The following is a 22,444-nucleotide window of genomic DNA, read 5'->3' as shown; positions in this document are numbered from 1 at the left end:
TGCATGATGGAAGAGATAGGGAAGGGTTGGCCGGAACTTAGCTCTAGAGTGGCACTGACTAAACATGGGTTCCACCACTTCAAGCCTCCAATAAGCAAAGTGGTGGTATTTCACCGGTTGAGTCTCTTGATAATTTATGTTCTTTCCATGTTCTGCTGTTATCTTAATCAGTTCAAGTAGTTATTCACTTAGGCCTTAGCTTGGAACAATAATGCTTTAGATGGTATAAAACAATTGGCAGCTTTTAAAATTACTATTTAAACATTTCCCATTTAACAAATGCACTTGTTTGACAAGTGTTTCCATTGAATAGAATTTAAATAATGCCTAAAGTCACTAACAATTTATGCCTTTATGCTAAAAGTTTATCAAATTCTAAAAGGGAGCCAGATGATTTTGTGATAACTGAGAAGAAAGCGGAAGAGAACTGCTGAAGCTACTGTTGCAAAATAAAACTTCTCATACCATTGCATCTAAAGACTGCTGTACAAATTACAGCAGTGTGGCACTGAGGGAAAGTTACTGCTATGGATAAAGGGATGGTTTATAGTGAGAGAAGACAGAGTGGTTATCAATGGACATTGTTCTTTGTGGACTGAAGTTATTAATAAGGTCCTGCAAGGTTCAGTGCTGGACCCATTGGTGTTTCCTATATTTACTGACAATAGTGATGAAGGCATATCAGGCTCTGCAGATGATACAAAGGTTGGCGGAGTTAATGGTTGTTGGTGGTTAATGATAATAATAATAAAATTCTTTATTCACAAAATTGTACAAGAATACGATTCCCATTACATTCATCTAAGGAAACTAACAATCTAATTGGAGACATTTAACATTCTAAACAGTAAATTTGGTGTGAGATAAGCACTGCGAAAGGAAAAATAAGAGTAGGAGTGTGTTATAGGCCTAATGACTTGAATGAGTACAATGAACAATTGTACAGAGAAATAGAGTGGGCCAGTAAATCAGAATGTCTTATAATGGGGGATTTTAACTTCCCAGATATTGACTGGAACTTGTGGGTTGGTCACTCACACACTAGTCAGACTTTTGTGGATTTATTGGATGATTGTTTTCTGCAGCAGCATGTTCGAGAGGCAACCAGAGAAAGTAACACTCTTGATCTGGTTATCAGCAGTGATCATTCGTGTATTAAGAATTTGCAGATAAAGGAACCACTAGGTGGCAGTGATCACAGTGTGCTGAAATGGGATTTACTCAAAGAGGTAACTACCGTCAGGGGTAAAGGAAAGGGTTTTTGCTTCCGTAAAGGGGAGTACAGTGGTCTAGACAGTTTTTAAATTCTGTACAGTGGGATCAACTGACGATGTTACAAACAGTAAATTCTAAGTGGGAAGCATTCAAGGAATTAATCGTGGAAGCTACTAGGCTTTATATACCGATTAAGAAATATTGTTCAAGGTTTAGGCCTAAATGGTTATCAAATGAACTAATGAGACTCGTGACAGAGAAGAAAAATGCATGGGATGCATATAAATTATCAGGTGACGCAGAAGCCTGTGGCAGATATTAGCTAGTCTGTAATCAGGTCACAAAGGAGGTTCGGCAGGCGAAGGCGGATTACGAGAAATCTTTGGCAAGGGATGCTAAGAAAAACAGCAAGGATTTCTTTACTTATATAAACTCTAAAAGGAAGGGGATGAATCTGATTGGTCCACTTGACATCGACGGTTCGACTGTTGATGATCCTGCTCAGATAGAAACAAACTGAATGAGTATTTTGCATCTACATTCACACGTGAGGAATTATTACAGTTTGAAAATGGAAGAACGTTATCAAATTGTAGCAGTGTGCTTAATGATTTTGTAATAACTGAGAGCAAAGTGGAGGAGAAATTGTTGAAGTTAAACATAAGAAAGGCACCTGGGGTGGATGGGATCTATCCAGTTATTTTAAAGGAGGCAGCAAAGCAACTAAGCAAACCCTTAGCCATAATTATGAGAGCATCCTTGGACTCAGGGGAGGTTCCCACGGACTGGAGATGTGCAAATGTGTCCCCAATTCACAAAGGTGGATCGAAGGGTGACACGAGTAATTACAGACCAGTTAGTTTAACTTCTGTTCCAGGTAAAATAATGGAGTCACTGATTAAAGATGCATTGCAGGATCATCTAGACAAGACTGCAGCAATAATTCAAACACAGCATGGGTTTGTTAAGGGAAAGTCTTGTCTGACAAATTTGATTGATTATTATGATGTGGTCACAAAGGAACTGGATGCAAAAAATAATTTTGATATCATATACTTGGATTTCAGGAAAGCTTTTGACACTGTTGCACATGGAAGACTACTGTACAAATTGGAGCAAAATGGTATTAAGGGTAAGTTGCTACAATGGATAAAAGGATGGTTAAGTGGGAGGAGACAGAGGGTGGTAATCAATGGGTGCTGCTCTTCGTGGACTAATGTTATTAGTGGAGTCCCACAGGGTTCGGTGTTGGGTCCACTGTTGTTTTGTGTATTTATCAATGATATTGATGAAGGTATATCAGGCTTAATGTCGAAGTTTGCAGATGACACAAAGGTTGGCAGGGTTGTTAATGACAGTAATGGCAGTGTGCTATTGCAACAGGATCTAGATAATTTGGGCAGATGGGCTAAGAAGTGGCAACTGAAGTTCAACCTTGACAAATGCAAAGTACTGCATATTGGTAGAAGTAACCCCAGAGAAACGTACCAACTGTGTGGTACTACACTTAAGGTGGTAGAAAATGAAAAAGACCTGGGAGTAATTGTGCAGTCAGATATGAAGTTTTCTGAGCAATGCAGACAGGCTGCTAGGGCAGGTTATGGGGTTTTGTCAATGATATATAGGAATTTTGCTAGCAGGGAAAAGGAGGTGATTGTCCCTCTGTATAAGGCAATGGTCAGGCCACGCCTTGAGTACTGCGTACAGGTCTGGAGGCCTCATTTTAGGAAGGATGTAGATTTGCTTGAGCGTGTACAGAGAAGAGCAACACGATTGGTGAGGGGAATGAAGGGATTCTCTTACCAAGAGAGGCTTAAGTTCTGCAAATTGCAGTGGCTGGAGACTAGGCACCTGCGCGGTGATCTGATTGAGGTCTATAAGGCCTTGAATGGGTTGAGCACGCTGAATTCTGATGGGATCCTTCCACTTGTTCAGATTACGAACCTAAGGGGACATAAGTTCAAATTAAGAAAGGACAGATGTAGAATAGATGTGCGGAAATTTGCCTTTAGCCAGCAGGTGGTTAATTGCTGGAACAAACTTCCATCTGTCGTTGTGGAAGTTGATAGGTTGAATAAATTTAAGGAGGAACTGGAAAGGCGTTTGGAGGGAATGGTGTGATTTTTTTTTTTTTTTTTTTTTGGCTGATGCTGCATAAGCTCATACACTTGCTTTCTTGCATCACATGCCGCCACTACTACTACTACTACTACTATTCTGAGATATTTATGATATATGGCAATACTGGAGAGTACAATCTAGGTATAACCTGATAGAACAGATTGAGACAGTCTAGAGAACTTTCACTTTGAGTCAGTATTAGTTCTAATGACAGTTGCAGGAATGCTCATGGCATGTGAATATGGATTTTCTCATTTTACCTCTATAGGCCAAATCATTGGACCACAGATTGAAATCAATGTCGGTAGAGCTCAGTGCACGGATGATGCTGTTGGGAAAGTGCCGCTTGAAGGTCGAGAGCTTCTGCAGATTTGAGCAGAGTATTGGAGGGTTTGTGAGAGCTCTATCTGAGATTTTCCAGCCCAGACTACCAAGATGTTGATAGTCATGAACAGCGGAGCAAATTGAGTGGCATTGTGGACTTCCGCGCACACATATGTGAAGTGTTGGGCAGGGGTATAGCTTAGATTTTTACACTGTGATTTTGAAGTCATATAGACAAGGTGAGCCCAATTGTTGGTCCATTTCAGGATCCAGAATTCTAGACTCCAAAAGGCTGGACAAAGGAGCTGTGGACTAGAAATCAATACCATAACCGGTAATTGAGCTGAAGTAATAGAGGAGAAATTTCCATAGCTGTTTCTTTATTGTGAGATCCACAGAGAGAGGTCAAGTTTCATGCCCCAGTAAACACGTAGCACTTTTGAGTGCAGTTGCTATAGCCCCTTATAAGTGATTTTTTTGTCCATTATTACCCCTAAGAATTTAACTGAATGAGTGGTGACGAGATGCATCACAATTGAGGGCTCCATTGACGCTACTGGATTGAGGTCTGCTTGTGCTCTAGGTGAGAAGATGATATATTTTGATTTTTCTGAGTTTAGTTTTAGCCCAAAAAAGGCAGTGTATCCACAGGAGGAGGAGGAGCATAGATATTTGTTGAGGGTAACAGAATTCAACAAATCCTTTGCCAGGTCTGGTGAGGTTTTAGCAGGGCTTGATAAATAGCATACAATATCATCGATGCAGGCAATAAATGGAGGTATCTCATTCATTAGCAGTAGAAATATTGCTGAAAATAGCAGTGCCAACAAACATCCACATTGGGGTATACCGATGTGGTGAGCAGTGCGTGATTGTTTTGGAGGAAGGAGGTCCCAATAACCCAATGACATTTTCCAACATGGATCAGAAGGAAATTAAAGGTAAGTATTCATGCCTGCAGTTGAAGAATCACAAGTAAGTGTTTTTCTTGTTATAATATTGGCTTATTTCCACATTTCTGACCCATTTACGTTGCTTGGTGATCACCATATCGCTAGTGGTAGAAATTGTGCAGTAGCCACCTACTATTTTTTCAATATAGGTTCAGAACTGTGGAAATATTACCATTATAAACAGTGAAATAGAACTTATCTATCATATAGCATACATTAATATAAATTAAATTCACGGATTTTATATGAAATTAAAATAGTTTTCTTTGTTATAGAACTAAAAAGTCCAGAAACTTCTATCCCACCCACAACTTTAAATGCTAATATCTCCAGTTATTCTGTGAATTTTAGCATAACTTTAGAATTGCCAGATAGCTCTCGATGTCTCCTAACATCTTATAAACTATTTAAGATATAAAGAAATTCCAAACAAATGCAAAAAAAAAAAAAAAAAGTGCAAAAGTACACAAGATGCTGATTTTGAAACAAAACTAAAAATGCACTGGAAACAGACAGCGAGCACGAAATGTGGGACCCCTAGACCATAGGGCTATAACTTTTACCTTAAAGAGACAGACAGCCAGATACAGCCACCCCAAGATATAATCAGATACAACGTAAAGGAAGTCAACTGGCAGACCTTCACAGGTGAAATCCAAAACCAAACAGAACAGCAAGACTCAGACCCATAACAACAATTATAGCCCAGATGAACACAGCTTAAATGTCACAACTATGCTTCCACTAGCAATACCCAAAAGAAAACCGAAGAAAAATATCGTTCACTGGTGGTGCCCTGAACTTGATTTACTCTGGTGAAGGGTGCACCAGGCCAGAAAACACTTCCAGAGAGCAAGGGCAACTTGGCCAAAGAATGAGGTTGATGCTCTGAGCGATTCCTATAGGACTCTCAGAAACTCATATACTGCTCTAATAAGGGCAAAAAAGAAGGAATGTTGGTGGGGACGTCTGGTAATGCTGACCCTTGGGGTGTGGTCTACAGGATTGTCATCAACAAACTGCCAAGAGGTGATGTGGTGAACTCCACAATTAAGACGGAAGGAAACCCAACTCACACTTAGGCAGACTGTAATTAACATATTAGATCATTTATTATGGTCTGAGAACCAGGGATTAACCCAGGCTCGGAGTGACATCATTTAAATTATAGCAATATGTCAATAGAACCACCCTTCACCATGGAAGAACTTCAAGCAGCACTCTTTAAAAACTAAAAACAATAAGTGCCCTGGACCTGACTTAATTAAAATAGAAACCATTAAAAAGTTAGGAAAAATTTCACCTGATACTCTAGTAGACTTATTTAATCACTTTTTAGCTGAGGATTTATTCCCACAAGCATGGAAACTAGCTATAATTAGATTAATCTTAAAGAATCTGGGAAAAAATCCTACTGAACCTAATCATTCAGACCTATATCTTTATTGCCTGTTCTAAGAGAAATAATAAACACCCACTCTTCTACAGACTTAATTTATATTATACTGAAGCCAACCTAAATTCTGAATAGCAATTTGGTTTCAAGAAAGGGTCCTCAACTGAGGATGCCATGCACTATATCCTCACAATAGTAAATAATAGTGATCAAAAATACAAGCTGGCAATATCTATTGACTTTGCTGGTGCATCTGACACCCTCTGGTGGCCAAGTATCCACAGAAGACTCTGCCAGACAAAAGTAACAAAAAAATCTATATCAATGTATAAACACCTATCTTGGTAACAGCCATGTAGCAGTACGAACAGTTCAAAGAAATAAAATGCCCAGTTACAAAATGCTGCCCAGAGTTCAGTACTAGGTCCATTCTTTTGGCCCACAGTGCTTGATGAATTCCTGACAAAAGATTTAGGTCCTACAGATAGGGTTGCCTTTGATGACACCCTTGTCTTATTGGTAAAAGGTAACACCAGAAGGGTGGTGGAAGAAAGAGCACACATGGTACTCAACTGCTGGAATGGGCAATAACTCACATGCTCAAAATTTCGGCAGAAAAAACTAAATGTATCTTACTGAAAGGAAACCTAAATATAAGATGACTACCAGTGAAATACTAGGCATAATTCTAGATTACAAATTAGCACTATCCACACTTGACATACTTGGCTAAAAAAAGTCCAAAACTATGCCAGATTGTTGCCAGAATCAGCTGAGCCGATTGGGGTCTCAAGCACAGAACTCTGGCACTCATTTACCGAGCAGTGTTTTGTTGTTGTTATTTGGTTTTTAGGAGCATTAGCAACTAAGGCCATATTGCTCCGGGGATATGCGGTGGTCATTCCCTGACCTTTCCACATCCTCCATATTTGGTGGTCACGGGCTCGAACCCTGGTCTAATCAAGAAGCGTGTGCTACGTGCTGCTACTCCTGCCCACTTGGCTACGGAGGTGCCAGCAGTGTTTTTACTTGTAATCTCCTATTGTGCTGGTGCATGGTTCCATCACACATCCATAGTTAGAAATAGAGCAAAATTAAATATCATTCAAAGAATAATCTTATTAACAATAACTAGAGCATGCTGTACAGTTAGTAACCAGCCCTGCAAGTTTTGGCAGGTACCCTACCATTGCACCTTGAAATTGCAAAAAAAAAAAGGGCTATATTATAGACTTAAAAAAGGAATCTCCATGGGTTTCCTAGGCATAACCCCAGACTTTGCCAATGACATCAGGGCAGAGAAACAACCAATTGCCACACAACTACATCAGCAGATATGGCAAACTGAATGGGAGCAAAAGACTAAAGGTGCTACTACCAAAACGTTTTTTTCCACAGGTGGCTATGGTTAGACCAAAACCATCTAAGTGGTATGCTCTAGAACTTTATACCTGTTGACAGGTCATGGATCTCTTAAAGCTAAATTGCACTCTTTGGGACTAGCCAATGACCCCCACTGTATCTATGGCAAAATTGAGGATTGGACACGTTCTATTTGGCTGTGTAATCAATGTAGACAGTTAATCACAGAAATTGGACCCTTTCCTAGGGGCCAAGAACACCAATTCATCATGAAGGAGCCATTTTACAAGGCCTTCACCAAGTACGCTCAAAATATTTTTGATATCTGCTGAAACTTGAAGAGACAGGCTCTTCAACCAGCCACTGTACCAAATCAATAGACCAAAATATATAACCAGCCCATTTCCCTCCCAATGCCCAGTGAATGGCAAAATCTCTACATGACTGAACATACCCGAATTGATTCGGAAATTACCGGACTTTATCAGATTTGACACCCTGCCTCTGGGGGACCCCTTTGACTCACTGCCAGGGGATCATGAGGTAGCAAAATAACCAATGTGACTGATGGGAATAAAGGCAGGCTGGCACTCCCTCATTTTAACATATGTCTAACCAAAATAGACTGAATTCCCTACCTTGAAAACACTCATGGAAAGGACTTTAAAGAGACTGGTATAGACATGCAGCCAGGGTTACCTGTCAACTGGAAAAAAACTATTAAGCTGCAGATTTTTGAAGTATGCTAGTATGAATGAGGATGAATGAATGAGAACTGGAGTGAAAGGATGAGTGAACGTAAAGGTGAAAGTATGAAAGGAAATGCTAGGAAAGGTGAGTGAATGATAATGTATGACTGTTGGGATGAATGTGTGAGAAAGGGTGAGTGCTGAAAGAGTAAATGTGGAAACTGAGTGAAATTAGTTGTGTGAAAGTAAAGGATGAGTATGTTGTTGGGTGAATGTGGAGCCTGAGTGAAATGGACTGTGTGCATGTAAGGGTGAAAAGTATGTGCCTGGATGAGTGAATGAATGCGAGAAATAGTGTGTTGAAGGTACAAATGTCAAAAGCAGAATGTAAAAGTATGATAGGAAGTTAGTTCAAAAAGTTTCAGAACTAGTATAATTGTTATATAAATGTGTGTGTTTTTGTTTCATTGTTCAATTAGATATGTAGATAAATATTCTCCTAAATTTGATTATTTGCATGTCATTTAAATCAGTGTGAGCTTTCTTTAAATTATTTACTTGTTTAATTATTACTTTGTTTTAAATTGACAACATACCCCCTAGTGTGAATGAGAATGATGGATGAATGGAACAAAAAAAAAAGTATAAAAAAAACTTTAAAATGTAAAAACTATAAAAGATTGCCTGGAAACGTACAGTAAGAAAACTATAAAATATAAAATATAAAAAAAAAAAAAAAGGGGTGAGAGCAAATTATATAAATTGCATGTTCTATTCCAGCCTCTATTAAGCTACAGGTTTTTAAAGTATGGTAGTATGAATGAGAACTGGAGTGAAAAGCAGACAGACAGATGGCCATGGGAACCTTATGGACCCCCAAAGTCATCCATGTTGACACCATGCTGTTCGCTGTTCCTAGCTGGCATGGTATGGGATTCTGACACTGGCCAGGATGGTACCTTCGTCCCAGGTGTGATATTCCACCAGCACAGCTCAGCTACTGCCATTAGGCCTTCTTAGCCATGTTCCATTGGGTGGTTCTTTGCCTCCACTTCCCGGGCAAGAAGGGAAGGTGACCCCCTGGTCTCCTCATCCCCTCACCACTGCTCTTTTCTCTCTCTGGAGGGGCTTGGGCTTGCTAAACTGCCTTGGGGGTCATCTTCTCTATGGACCCCATATCTTTGTCTTTTCCCCCCAGTCTTCAGTCCCCCCTCTATCTTACAACTAGTGTTCAAATCATCTCTAAATTGCTTGAGCTCTACACCCAAAAACTTAATAATATCAAATTGCGTAACTAGTACTCCTTTTGGCTGACCCCTATCTATAGCATTGTGTTTTTTTTTTTTTTTTTTAGGTCCTAGCCACTGAAATCTCAGGAAATTAGGTGGCAGGACCTGCCAGAATAAATAACTATAATACTGGTGTATCTGGTCTGTGGATGTGGGCAATATTGGGTCCCATTTAGCCCAGTGGCTAAATGACCAGAGCAACACCGCTACACATATACAAAATCCATACACCTTTAAATCTCTGGCATTGATAGTGCTCTGTTTCACACCCACAATGTATACTATGTGGAGATGGGGGGAAACCCCTGGTGCCATTTGATGCTAAACACACTCTGCATACCGACTTCCACCTGTTTGGTGATGCAGTGATTCCCTCACTGGAAGATGAGGAATCTCTTGGTGAATAGACTTAGATCTAAGGAGCTTAGAGACATTACCTGTGAAACAGCAGTAGTTCTCCAGGAGGTACATGAGAGGATTAATCTGCATGGAGTGAAAACCAGCTTTCAATCCGGGAAGACAGCATGAAGAACAGAGGCTTGTTCCCAGACCTGAAGGGTTTTCAAATTTAGAGTCTGTAGACATTTTATTGGTGATCTTTGTGAGAGTGCAAAGTGTGTGTGCTGAGTTCATTGGGAAAGGATCTAATTGGTGACAGCTTTGAAAATGCACTTCTGTAGGCATTTCAGAAAAGGTGAGGAAATAGAAATTGGCCTGTAGTCAATAGCTGAGTTGGGGTTTTGCACCTTTGGAACTGGGACGACTTTTAATTCAGCCAAGCAACTGGGATGACACCCTGCTGTCACATTCTGTTGTATGGCTTTGTTGGCTCCTTGTGGATGAAGTCGGAGCGATTTTTAAGATAAAAGGTAGGAATAGAGTCGCTTCCCATCGTTTGCTTATTGGCCAGGGCACTAATGGCGCTGTTTAGCTCCTCTTTGCACAGCAACACTTTAGTGAGGTTAGTTATGTCATAGTGGGCACTGTTCTAGGAGAAGCCTGCCACTCCTCTGTCTGTTTTGAAGACTCGAATTACATGATCGCTCTATTTGGCCAGGTCTAACGAATGTTTGACTGGATTTGATTGGTTAATCAGGCTCGCTGTCCACAGGCTATCCTCTTCTCCACTGACATGTCGATTGCCAGCTACTTGGATTTCTGGAAGGTGCTTCTGGCTAGAAAATAAGCTGAGTATGATTTTTCTGAAGGTAGCCTCTTGAATTGAGCATGTAGTTGTTAATTTTCTTTAAATTGGCGCATAAGGATGTTGGACCACCATGGCTTTGAGCAAGGGCAGGTGACATTTACTCTTGACATGGCCACTCTTGTAATCAACGACAGCCATCTCTGAAACCAAAATGCTGCTTCCTCAATATCAATTTCACTGAGAACTTTCGAGGGTTAAAGCCCAAAGAGTTTGATCGATATTTCAATTTTTAAGTATTTTGGATTACAGATCCTAATCTTTTGAATCAGGATCGATTGGTTACAGCATTCTTTTTTCCATGAGGGTCAGAGATGCTTCAATTGGTCTGTGGTTGCAGCTAAATGTCGAATTAGAGCTGATTACAGCTTCTACACTGTCATAGCTGGAGAAAATTCTCTGTAATGGAGCTTCTCTGTAAAGGATATAGATGCCATAGATATTGAGATTTGACAGACCTGAAATTAATCTATCAAGGAGCTTTGATACAGGTGGCAGGGCCAGGTTGAGGTCAAGAGCCAGGCAGATAAGTTAATAATGCACTGGTCTGTAACAGGTGGAGGTATGTAAACTCCGGACTAGCAACTGGATTCCACAGACTAAGTAGTAGCCAAAAATGGCCTCAAAATTGCTACCAGGGTATGCCCAAGATTTGATTAAAGGGGACTGTTGCCTCTGGCAGATTAAGACTCCACCTCCTTTCCTATCTTTCCTGTTTGCCAGAATTGACTGATAACTGAGGCATGATGTCCATGTCATCACAAAGCCAGGTTTCGATAATGACAACAAAATCGTAATCCGCACTTTGAAGCATATCAATCAGAGCACTGACCTTGTTCTTTAGGCTTCGGTTGTTCTGCATGAAGCATTTCACATGTTTAACATTGGAGAACTTAATCTGGATTAGGCTTTTTTTGGTTCCTTTCTCTAAGAAGGGTAGATGATGGGAGGTGGATTTCCTTTGAGCAGGGGGGGGGGCCTGGAGCTAGCACTTGACCTCCTTGTAATGTGTGTGTATAGCGTTATTTGTAATGCAGCTCTGGGAGGGGGGTTCCCCCCAACTCTGTGTCAAGCAATATGATGAATAGAAACAAAAGACTAGATTTATGTCAGTTAGTGAGTGTTCGTGTAGTGTTAGTGTGGGTTATGTTGTTTAGCCAGCCTCTTAGTCTAGGGGCCTGTGCTTTCACACAAAAACCTCTTGTTTACTGTCCAGAGCCACGAGGAGGCAGTCCAGGCAGTAGGCAGTCCAGCAGTTCTCCCCACCAGTATAAAGCACTGGTGGGGAGAACCCTGAGATAGCCAAGGCTACAGGCATGGAGAGAATAGTTAAAAAAAAGTGAAACTGAGAAGAGATGGTGGGGGAAAAGGGGTAGAAGGATAGGGGGCAGTAGTAGTAGAGGCACCCACCTGAGTGGGTGCCTCTACTACTAGAGGAAAAATCAAGGGGACCCCCAGTTCAGGATGCCCATCCTGTCCTGGGGATGAGAATTGATAGTTGGCAGTGGTGGTGACCCATCAGGAAAAAAGGGGAGGGTGCTGACCCAGGGTGGGGGAAGTGAGGAACAACCACCCCAGATGGTAAAAATGAAAGATCATAGGGAAAGGGTCCCTATGTTGGAGCTCCTTTTTTGGTGCTAAATCCCACACTGTCAAGGGTCAAGCCCTACTGATCAGCGTCTGCAAGTGCCCACCAGTTAATCTGGGGGGGGGGGGGGCAGGAGAGAAAATCTGTTAGACTCATACTCTCAGTTACACTCTACATTCATTCTAGTTTTATACTTTGTTTACACTTCATAATAGTCAGTTCTGCTATAACATGCATTTTAGCAATGCAAATTTGCTCTAACACAAGTGATATATTAGGGAACAATGCTAGTACAATGTTATTTTTGTGCTGGCTCATGCACAATTTCATCTGCGAACAACACCAGGTGAATGCAAAACCCAGCACAAAGCTGAATGCAGCAAACTGCACAGCAATGCATACAAGTTTATGAAGCTTAAAAAATGTCAAATGTGTGAGAGCTATATTTCTCATTTACTGTAGTTGTATTGGTCAGAGATACACTGTTGTCATTCACTGTATTCAAAAAATAACAGGTGATACTGTAGGCTGACTCATGTTTTCAGGAGCTCACATTTTTCTGTTTGACAGAAATTTGGTGAGGCATGACAGCGTGAGCAGAGGAGCACATTTCTGGAGGTCACTACCATAAAACAATAAAAACAATTTGAAGTTCTCGGTTTATTGGGCTTTTCTGTTAGTGAAATCTATTATAAATGGGTAGTAAACTCAATCTTATTGTATTTGTGATAATACTGATAGCTGGAATTTGAGTTTTTACATTACGGTGAAATATGTTTTCCCTTCCATGAAATCTTCAATCATATAAAAAACTTAAATAAAAATTTTCAGAATCTTCTCTTCATTCCTCTTTTTTAAGCTTAGTAAACTTGTTACTCCATATGTCACTTGTGCGTGCCATGTTCGTCATTGTTGATTGTTTATCTTTTTTTACTGTTTTAAATTTTATCCAAAAAAAAAAAAATGTCAGTGAATAGAAATATCAATTAGTATGCACATATTAAAGTATTAATTAAGCTATGTATGTAAGTATATATAGTCTCCGACCAATACAAGATACCTTGTCAAGGTAAAGTGTTATATTTACTGGAATATTTATTTATTCATTAGAAATTTCTTCTTCTTCTTCTTTAATGCTGCCGAATGGCGTTTGTGACTTCGTTTTGATATTGTTCTCTGTCTAGCGCTGCGTGTAGAATTTGTGCTGTTGTCATGTGAAGCCTGGTGTTGATGTTATCTAGCCATGCCATTTTCAGTTTGCCTGGGCGTTTCTTGCCTTCGATCTTTCCCTCCAGGATGAGTGGTAGTAGGTGATATTTTTGTTGGTTCCTAGCGATGTGACCTAGGTATTTGCATTTCCTGCTGATGATGGTTTTGAGCAGGTCCCGTTCCATGTGCATGTCCTGCAATTTAAGATGTTTAAACATGTGTTAGCAATTTTATTGGGTTTATAACTCTTTTTTAGTGTTTTACTAACCAGATGAACATTTTTTTGAGTGCTCTGCCCCTATTCCTATTTTTCCCATAAGTTCTGTTGTTTTAAATGCGTGAAATACCACAATGCAGAGATTTTTAGGAACATCATGTTATAGCATAACTGGCTGTAGTTTTTGCATCCTTTTTGTACTGTGTTAGTTGCTGACAACACTAGGGTTCCCCCCCATCTCTGCGTCCTCCTTTTTTTGTACTGTGGAACAGTAACGTGATGTCAGAAGAGTTTACAAGATATAGAAGAAAAGAACGTTTTATATAGAATTCATATGGGTTTAAACCACGTTCAAATGAAATGCACATACTACAGTATGCCTGCATTTACCACTCAGCTATATCAGGCCATTTGTTAAAATAGCATGAAAATTAAGAGAGCATTTCATAATTTGTTTCATAATCAGCATAAATACAGCAAATTTCATACTTTCTTTAGTTGATCACAGAAAAATAAAATAAAATAAATATTCAAAGATTTTTCATTCATAAAAATGCTATACTGTTTATCTTACAGAATGGTGTTTGCATGCATAATGGTCGAAGAGTGTCCCAGTAATTTATCATCCCTTGTGCTTTTTTCGATTTCAATTTCGATTAAGTTGCTTTGGTACAATGGTAATAGTTAAGATATCATTTATAATTAATTTAATATAAGTGAAAATTAAATAATGTAAAGAAATTTAAAAGGATTTCTGCATCTAAAAACCATATAAACATTCAAAAAGGACCGAAGTGTTGTGACATAACACATAAGTAGTCATTCTTAAGTGGTCAAATATAAAAGTGGTATAAAAGTAAAGGCTCATGAAATTTAGAGTTTTGCTTTGATACAGCTCAGCCCATAGTTAAAAGTGTCCACTTTTCACTATGAATCCCAGACTTACTTTTCAACCATTAATTAAAAATTTTTAGAACGTTAAGGATTTTGGAATGTTTTTATTTTTATTTTTTTTATGAAAACCCCAAACACAAAAGGTATCAAAACCTATAGTACTTAGTACCGTGCATGGGTTGAAGGAGAAGTATGGGGGGAGGGGGATGCCGGAAACTTTGCTCTCTGACCATTCTGAAAATTATGGCACACAATGCATTAAAAGCTTTTAATTTCCACAGAATTCAATTACCAATAAACCATCCAATATCACAGTATCAAGTTGATTGATATTAACTGCTTTGCAGAGTTTGCCTTATATGAACCACATTAGCATTAGCATTAGTAGAGGCATTTGATGCAAGAAAGCACGCTTATGCAGCATCAGCCAAAAAAAAAAAAAAAAAAAAAAACCCACTTCCACTTCACCCCTCTGTTCGTTCAAAATACCTGTCCAGCTGAGCCTTAAACTTATTTAGGCTATCAACCTCCACCACAAGGGATGGAAGTCTGTTCCACCAACCAACCACCCGCTGGCTAAAGGCAAATTTCCGCACGTCTATCCTACATCTGTCTTTCCTCAATTTGAATTTATGCCCTCTCAGGTAATTTTTCTGAGCTAGAGGAAGAATCCCATCAGCATTGAGCATGCTTAAACCATTCAAGGCTTTATACACCTCTATCAGATCACCTCGCTGGTGCCTAGTCTCCAGACACTGTAATTTGCAAAACTTAAGCCTTTCTTCGTAAGAGCACCCCTTTGTTCCATTCACTAATCTTGTTGCCCTTCTCTGTACTCGTTCCAGCAGCTCTACATCCTTCTTGAAATGAGGCCTCCAGACCTGTATACAGTACTCTAGGTGTGGCCTGACCATCGCCTTATACAATGGAATAATCACCTCCTTATCCCTGCTGGAAAAATTCCTGTATATCATTGACAATACTCCACGAGCTACTCTTTCAGTCCGTCTGCACTGCTCAGAGAACTTCATATCTGCCTGCACAACCACCCCCAAGTCCCTTTCATTCTCTACCACTGTCAGTGTAGTACCACAGAGTTGATACGTTGCTCTGGGGTTGCTGTTTCCCATGTGTAGTACTTTACATTTGTCAATGTTAAACTTCATTTGCCACCTCTCAGCCCATCTGCTCAACCTTTCCAGATCCTGTTGCAGCAGCTAGTGTCAGTAGTGTCCTTGACAACCCTGCCAACCTTTGTATCGTCTGCAAACTTGGACATTAAGCCCGATATACCATCATCAATATCATTTATAAATACAGAAAACAATAATGGACCCAACACTGAGCCCTGAGGGACTCCACTAATAACATCAGTCCACGATGAGCAGTGTCCATTGATTACCACTCTCTGTCTTCTCCCCCTCAACCACCCCTTTATCCATAGCAGCAATTTGCCTCCAATGTCACACTGCTCCAATTTGTGTAGCAGTCTTCCATGTGCAACAGTATCAAAAGCCTTTCTAAGATCCAAGTATATAATATCAAAGTTATTCCCTGCATCCAGTTCTTTTGTGACTGCATCATAGTATCCAATCAAGTTGGTCAGGCAAGACTTCCCCTTAACAAAACCATGCTGTGTCTGAGCTATAACTGAAGTCTTGTCTAAATGATCCTGCAGTGCTTCTTTAACCAGTGCCTCCATTAATTTTCCTGGAACAGACGTTAAGCTCACAGGTCTATAATTACTTGTGTCAGCCTTTGATCCTCCTTTGTGAATTGGGGTCACATTTGCACATTTCCAGTCTATGGGTACCTCCCCTGAGTTCAAGGAAGCTCTCATAATTATGGCTAAGGGTTTGCTTACTTCCTTTGCTGCCTCCTTTAATATAACTGGATAGATCCCATCCACCCCGGGTGCCTTTCTTGTGTTTATCTTCAACAGTTTCTCCTCCACTTTACTCCCAGTTATTTCAAGATTCTGTAGCTTACTGCTAGAGTTGAATACACCTCTGGCATTCCCCTCGCTGAATAACTCCTCATGTGTGAATGTCGATGCAAAATATTCATTTAGTTTGTTAGCTACCTGAGCAGGATCATCAACACTTGACCCATCAATATCAAGTGGACCAATCTGATTCATCCCCTTCCTTCTAGAGTTTACATAAGTAAAGAACTCTTTGCTGTTTTTCTTTGCATCCCTTGCCAAGGATTTCTCGTAATCTGCCTTCGCCTGCCTAACCTCCTTTGTAACTTGGTTGCATATCAACTTGTATCTATCATAGGCTTCTGTGTCATGTGTTAATTTGTATGTATCCCATGCATTTTTCTTCTCTGCCATATGCCTCATTAGTTCATCTGACATCCATTTTGGCCTAAACCTTGAACAATATTTCTTAGTTGGTATGTAAAGCCTAGTAGCTTCCAAGATAAGTTCTTTGAATGCTTCCCATTTTGAATTTGCTGTTGGTAACATCATCAGTTGGTCCCACTGTATAGAATTTAAATACTGTCTCAGTCCATCATAGTCGCCTTTACGGAAGCAATAACCCTTCCCTTTACCCCTAATGGTAGTTACCTCTTTGAGTAAATCCCACTTCAGCACACTGTGATCACTGCCACCTAGTGGTTCATTTATCTGCAGATTCTTAATGCATGAAGAATCACTGCTGATAATCAAATCAAGAGTATTACTCCCTCTAGTTGCCTCCCGAACATGCTGATGTAGAAAACAATCATCCAATAAATCCACAAAAGTCCTGCTAGTGTGTGAGTAACCAGCCCCCAAATTCCAGTCAATATCTGGGAAATTAAAATCTCCCATTATAAGACACTCTGATTTACTGGCCCACTCTATTTCCCTGTACAGTTCCTTATTATACTCATCAGAGTCATTAGGCCTATAGCACACTCCTACTCTCAATTTTGATCTCCCAATGTTTATGTCACACCAAACTGACTCCACACTGCACTGTCCAGCGATGTCGACTGGCTTCACTTCCTTGGTTTTTATGTGTTTCTTAACTAATAGCATAACCCCTCCTCCCTTCCTATCCTGTCAATCCTTTCTGTAGACTTTGTACTCCCCAAATTGCAGTTCTGCATCCCTTATATCTGTGTGACACCACGTCTCTGATATCCCAACAATATCTGCCTTCGATGTTTTGAGTAATACCTCAAATTCATCAAATTTATTTACTAAACTCCTAGCATTGGTGTACACGCAAGTATACCTGCACCTGTTTCTATTCTTAGCTACCCTAACACAACCCATGTGTTTACTTGTACCGCAATGGCTCCTAGCAGTCTCTGAAATACCATGCATCTTGTTTTTCAGGCTTCTGCTCATTCTAATAGAAGCAGTGCAAGAATCTCTTTCACCTCTGCCAGTGGCTACTGTCAATCTATTGGTCTTTGTCTCCCCCCAAGCTAGCAGTTTTCCGACCCACCTAACACTGCCTCGATAGCATCAGCAAATATTCTTGCACCCTTTCTATTTAAGTGTATCCCATCCCTGTAGAAGCAATCTCTCCTGTTAACAAGTACAGTCCAGGCTGAAAAAAATTCTACCCCTTGAGCCTTGCACAATCTTTCCAGGGCCGAATTGATCGACAAGGCTCTCATCATATACTCCCTCCTATCGTGTCTGGGCAGAATTGCAGACACTTTCAAATTCAACCCTAATTCTCGGCTTTTGTTCAACAGTGACCTGTACTTGTTAAGTAATTCTGCCGGTTTCCTACTCTTAATATTATTAGTGCCAACGTGTACAACTATATCACCTTTTGTGCCCTTAAAAGATGATATTCGCTCTACAACGTCATCAACCTTTGCCCCTGGCAGACATACCCTGGTCCTGTTCCACCTATCTTTTTTACAAAGCATGTTCCCCGTTTCCCTGACAATAGAGTCACCAACAACTACTAGTTCCTTCGGGACCAGCGCATTCTGCCTTAGGGGTTGTCTCTGTGTCACGCGATGCCCAAGTGCAAGCTCTGGCGTTGATGTGGGCAGCTGAGAGCTTGATGGGCCCCTCAATTTAGTTTATTCGAGGGCATGCATGTTAATAAGCAAGGTAAACACCGGTACTTTCACCTCATTACATATTATTGCATAATGGCTGTTTCATAATTCATTTTTTTTTTTTCAGATTTTTTTAACTTTTGGCAAAGTCATCTAGATCTTGAATGATTTTCTTGAGGCCTGCTCACAAGCATAAGCAAACATGATTACAATAACAGCACCACCTCATCCAATGGCATTTTTTCACTTAACTCTGTGAAAACAGGTACATATCGCTTCCAAAACTACAGAAGTAAGACTGCATATATTTAGGAAGGTAGACCGAGGTACAACCATTAATCTCAAACTGGCAATTAATGCACAATATATTTCAATGGTGGGTCTATTAGGCTTTCCAACATCACAGCTGAATAAAAGAATGACCTGAAAGCATTTAGGTTTGTAGTGCTTAGGTTTCTAGGTAATAATAAGAGCAGAAGTAATTACAGAGGTTCCTGAACATTTGCTTAAACAATACAAAAGACTGGGGGGACACTATTTTCACGAATACTACATTATTTTCACTCATAGTTAGTTTTTGTCAAACTAAATTTAGGTTTTATGAATGGAGAGTACTTCTATAAAGAGGTTCAAGCAATGGAGAAAAGATATTAGGGATTGATGGAATTGTGATGAGTAACTATACCCAGTATTAGGTTTGCGGCAATCACAATAATCATAAATGCAAAATATTAATTTTCCACTAAAGTATCCTAATTTATTGTGTGCCACACACAATCAAATGATTACACAAATGATTTGTTGTTCTGAGATGATTTATGAACTTTGGCAAGGGGATGTGTTCTCATTTTTCAGTTAGATAAACATTTGATAATAAGTATGGATATAGAACATTCACACTTAAATCTCATTATTTTTAACTATTGGAAAACCAGGAATGCAATCGAAAACATATTGTCATATTCACAATCATAAAAAAAGAGAAAAAAATTATAATAAGCAGAAAATGTTTATTAAGTTGTTGGAGAGTGTAATTTAAGTTAATACTTACTGCTGTGTCACTCCATTCAAAATCCGACAAGTCCACTCATTTTTCCATTTTGATGATAAAAATTGTTGGTTTTCTACAAGGAAATCTTCAAGTGGTTTCAATACATGTGAAACATAAGCAGATGGTTTAGATGGTACCTATAAAGAAGGAAGTACACTACACTACTATATATTATACAGGATTTAAACATAAATTTAAAACCAAACTATTCATCAAATATAACTTAAAAAATTAAACTGCATTTCTACTGTTTTTTTTAAAAGATTTCTATCACTTATGTTTTTTATTTTTTATAAAATAAAAAACTTAAGTGATTTCTATTACTATTATCAATTGAAAAATATCTGAAAAACAAAAACTAGTCATTTAAAAAAAAAAAATTGCATAAATAATTTTTTTGGCTCAATTTCAACCCCAGAGCTGTCATCTGTTATATAAATAAATGAATAAATAAACAGAAAATTTACATACACAAAAAAAAAAAAAAAAAAAAATTTCTATTCTGTATATCTATTCTGCAACTGTCTGTCCTCAACTTGAATTTTGCCCCCTCATGTGCATAATCTGAGCAAGAGGAAGAATCCCATCAACAATGATGCTTATTTGATCCATTCAAAGCCTTAAACACCTGAATCAGATCACCCCACAGGCGCCTAGTCTCCAGATGCTGCAATTTTCAGAACTGAAGCCTTTCTTCATAAGAGCAACCCTTTCTTTTCTGTCACCAATCTCATTATCCTTCTCTGTACTCATTCCAGCAGCTCTACATCCTTCCTAAAATGAGGCCTCCAGACCTGTATGCAATACTCAAGAGCGGCCTGGCCACTGCCTTATGCAATGCATAAGCACTTCCTTATCCATGCTAGAAAAATTCCTGTATATCATTGACGAAATCCCATGAGCTGTCCTGGCAGCTTGTCTGCACTGCTTGGGGAACTTTATATCTGACTGCAAAATTACCCCAGGTCTTTTTCATTTTACACTGCCCTGAGTGTTGTTACATTATCCTGGGACTAATGTACCAACATAGCCCATGCTACCCATAGGCCAGGGGATGGCGACCTGTGGCTCTTTGAACACGTAATTGCGGCTTTTAGCCCACATGAAGCACAATTTGAAATAGAGGATTTGGAAAGGCAAAAGGCTGACCCTGCAATTCTACACAAATGGACGGCAATAGATGAGCTGAAAAAGCAAATCAAATTGTGTTCGATGCAAGGAGTAGCTTACCAGACAAGTATATAAATTTGAAAATATTTGCGTTTGGACTGCAGTTTTTGGTTCGATTATTTCTGCGAGCAAATATTTTCTAACATGAACTATATTAAAAATAAATCAAGAAACTGTCTGAACAATGCGAGTCTCTCAGCATGTTTAAAGATAAACACTACGGCATACTAGCCCGATGTTGAGACTTGCTCAAGAAGTTCAGCAGCAAAAGTCACATTAATCCGTACCTAATTGGATGTTTGTTACGTTTTTTTTCAGTATTAATAAATAACATTTCAAAAAATATATATTTTTAATGAAACACCTTCCCGCTCTATTCCATTTCTTAAAAAACATCCCCCCCCCTCCTCCCAGCTTGAGCTGAGATGCGGCTCTTCGGGTTCTCTCTCTTTTTTTAATTAGATCTAAAATGGCTCTTCACTCAGAAAAGGTTGCCGACCCCTGCCATAGGCAATACTTTAGCCTATCTGCCTAACTTTTCTAGATCCTGTTGCAGCAATATACTGTCATTACTGCCATTAACCACCCTGGCAACCTTTGCATAATTTGCCTCGTATGCCTTCATCAATATCACTGATAAGAATAGAAAGCAACAATGGGCTCAATACATAATCCTGGAAGACTCCACTAATAACATTAATCTATGAAGAGGAGTGTCCATTGATTATCATTGTCTTCTCCCACTCAACCATCTCTTTATCCATAGCAGCAACTTGCCCGTAATACCACACTGCTCCAATTTGTAAAGCAGTCTCATGTGTGATAGTATCAAAAGCTTTCCAGAAATCCAAGTATATGATATCAAAATTACTTTGATATCATATACTTGATACTACAATGTGGTTCCTTTGTAACCACATTGTAGTATCAAATCAAATGATAAATAAATAAATAATTTTCTAGATGATAAATAAATAAATAATTTTTTTTTTGCTTATATTCCGGGACGACCAAACGGTCAGAGAAGTTTACAAGATACACAGAATACAAGAAACAGCACCGTATTCAGCAGTAACGGGCTTGAACCCCGGTCACTCAAGGCACGTGTATACTTATGCACCCGTGCGCCTGACCACTAGGCTACGGCGGATCCTGCATTACCTCTTTAACCAGTGATAACCAGTGACTCCATTATTTTACCTGGAAAAGAAGTTAAACTAACAGGTCTGTAATTACTCATGTCACCCTTTGATTGCCCTTTTGAATTGTGAATACATTCACACATCACCCATGAATCCAAGGATTCTTTCATAATTATGGCTAAAGTTTAGCTTACTTCTTCTGCGGCCTTGCTTAATATAATTGGATAGATCCCATCTAACTCAAGTGCCTTTCTTATGTTTAACTTCAATAATTTCTCTTCCAAAACACAGAGAAAACAGAAAAAAGAGAACCATTTTGTAGTAGTGCAGGCTTGAACCATGGTCATTGAAAGCACATTTACTTACGTACCTTTCAACACTTGACCACTTGGCTATGGTGGCCTAATATAACTCTGGGGTTGAAATCAAAAGTCCAAATCTGAAAAACAATTTTTTTTCTCATCTAAAAAAAAGGCAAAACAATTTTTAAACTATATATACCTATATTTTTGTTTATACTGCTGCATGACCACTAGATCAGACGTGTTAAACGTTAACTATTTGCAATGATACAATCATTAACCACAGCAGTCACTTAGG

The 22,444-nt window shown here is 39.3% G+C and overlaps 1 protein-coding gene across 2 annotated transcripts in view; it reads right to left on the bottom strand.

Annotated features, from left to right (window-relative positions):
- The window catches only part of Cog2 (conserved oligomeric Golgi complex subunit 2), a 462,981-nt gene that overhangs the window by 48,872 nt on the left and 391,665 nt on the right, over positions 1 to 22,444 (bottom strand). For both annotated transcript variants that reach the window (XM_090375498.1, XM_090375496.1), the window contains exon 15: positions 19,533 to 19,669. In XM_090375498.1, the coding sequence (XP_090231624.1) occupies positions 19,533 to 19,669 (137 nt within the window). The remainder of the gene's footprint in view (positions 1 to 19,532; positions 19,670 to 22,444) is intronic.

Source organism: Mastigoproctus giganteus, chromosome 6, assembly GCF_048544385.1.
Source record: "Mastigoproctus giganteus isolate SK-2022 chromosome 6, ASM4854438v1, whole genome shotgun sequence".
NCBI classification, from domain to species: Eukaryota; Metazoa; Arthropoda; class Arachnida; order Uropygi; family Thelyphonidae; genus Mastigoproctus; species Mastigoproctus giganteus.
This window is presented reverse-complemented; position numbering and strand designations above follow the sequence as displayed.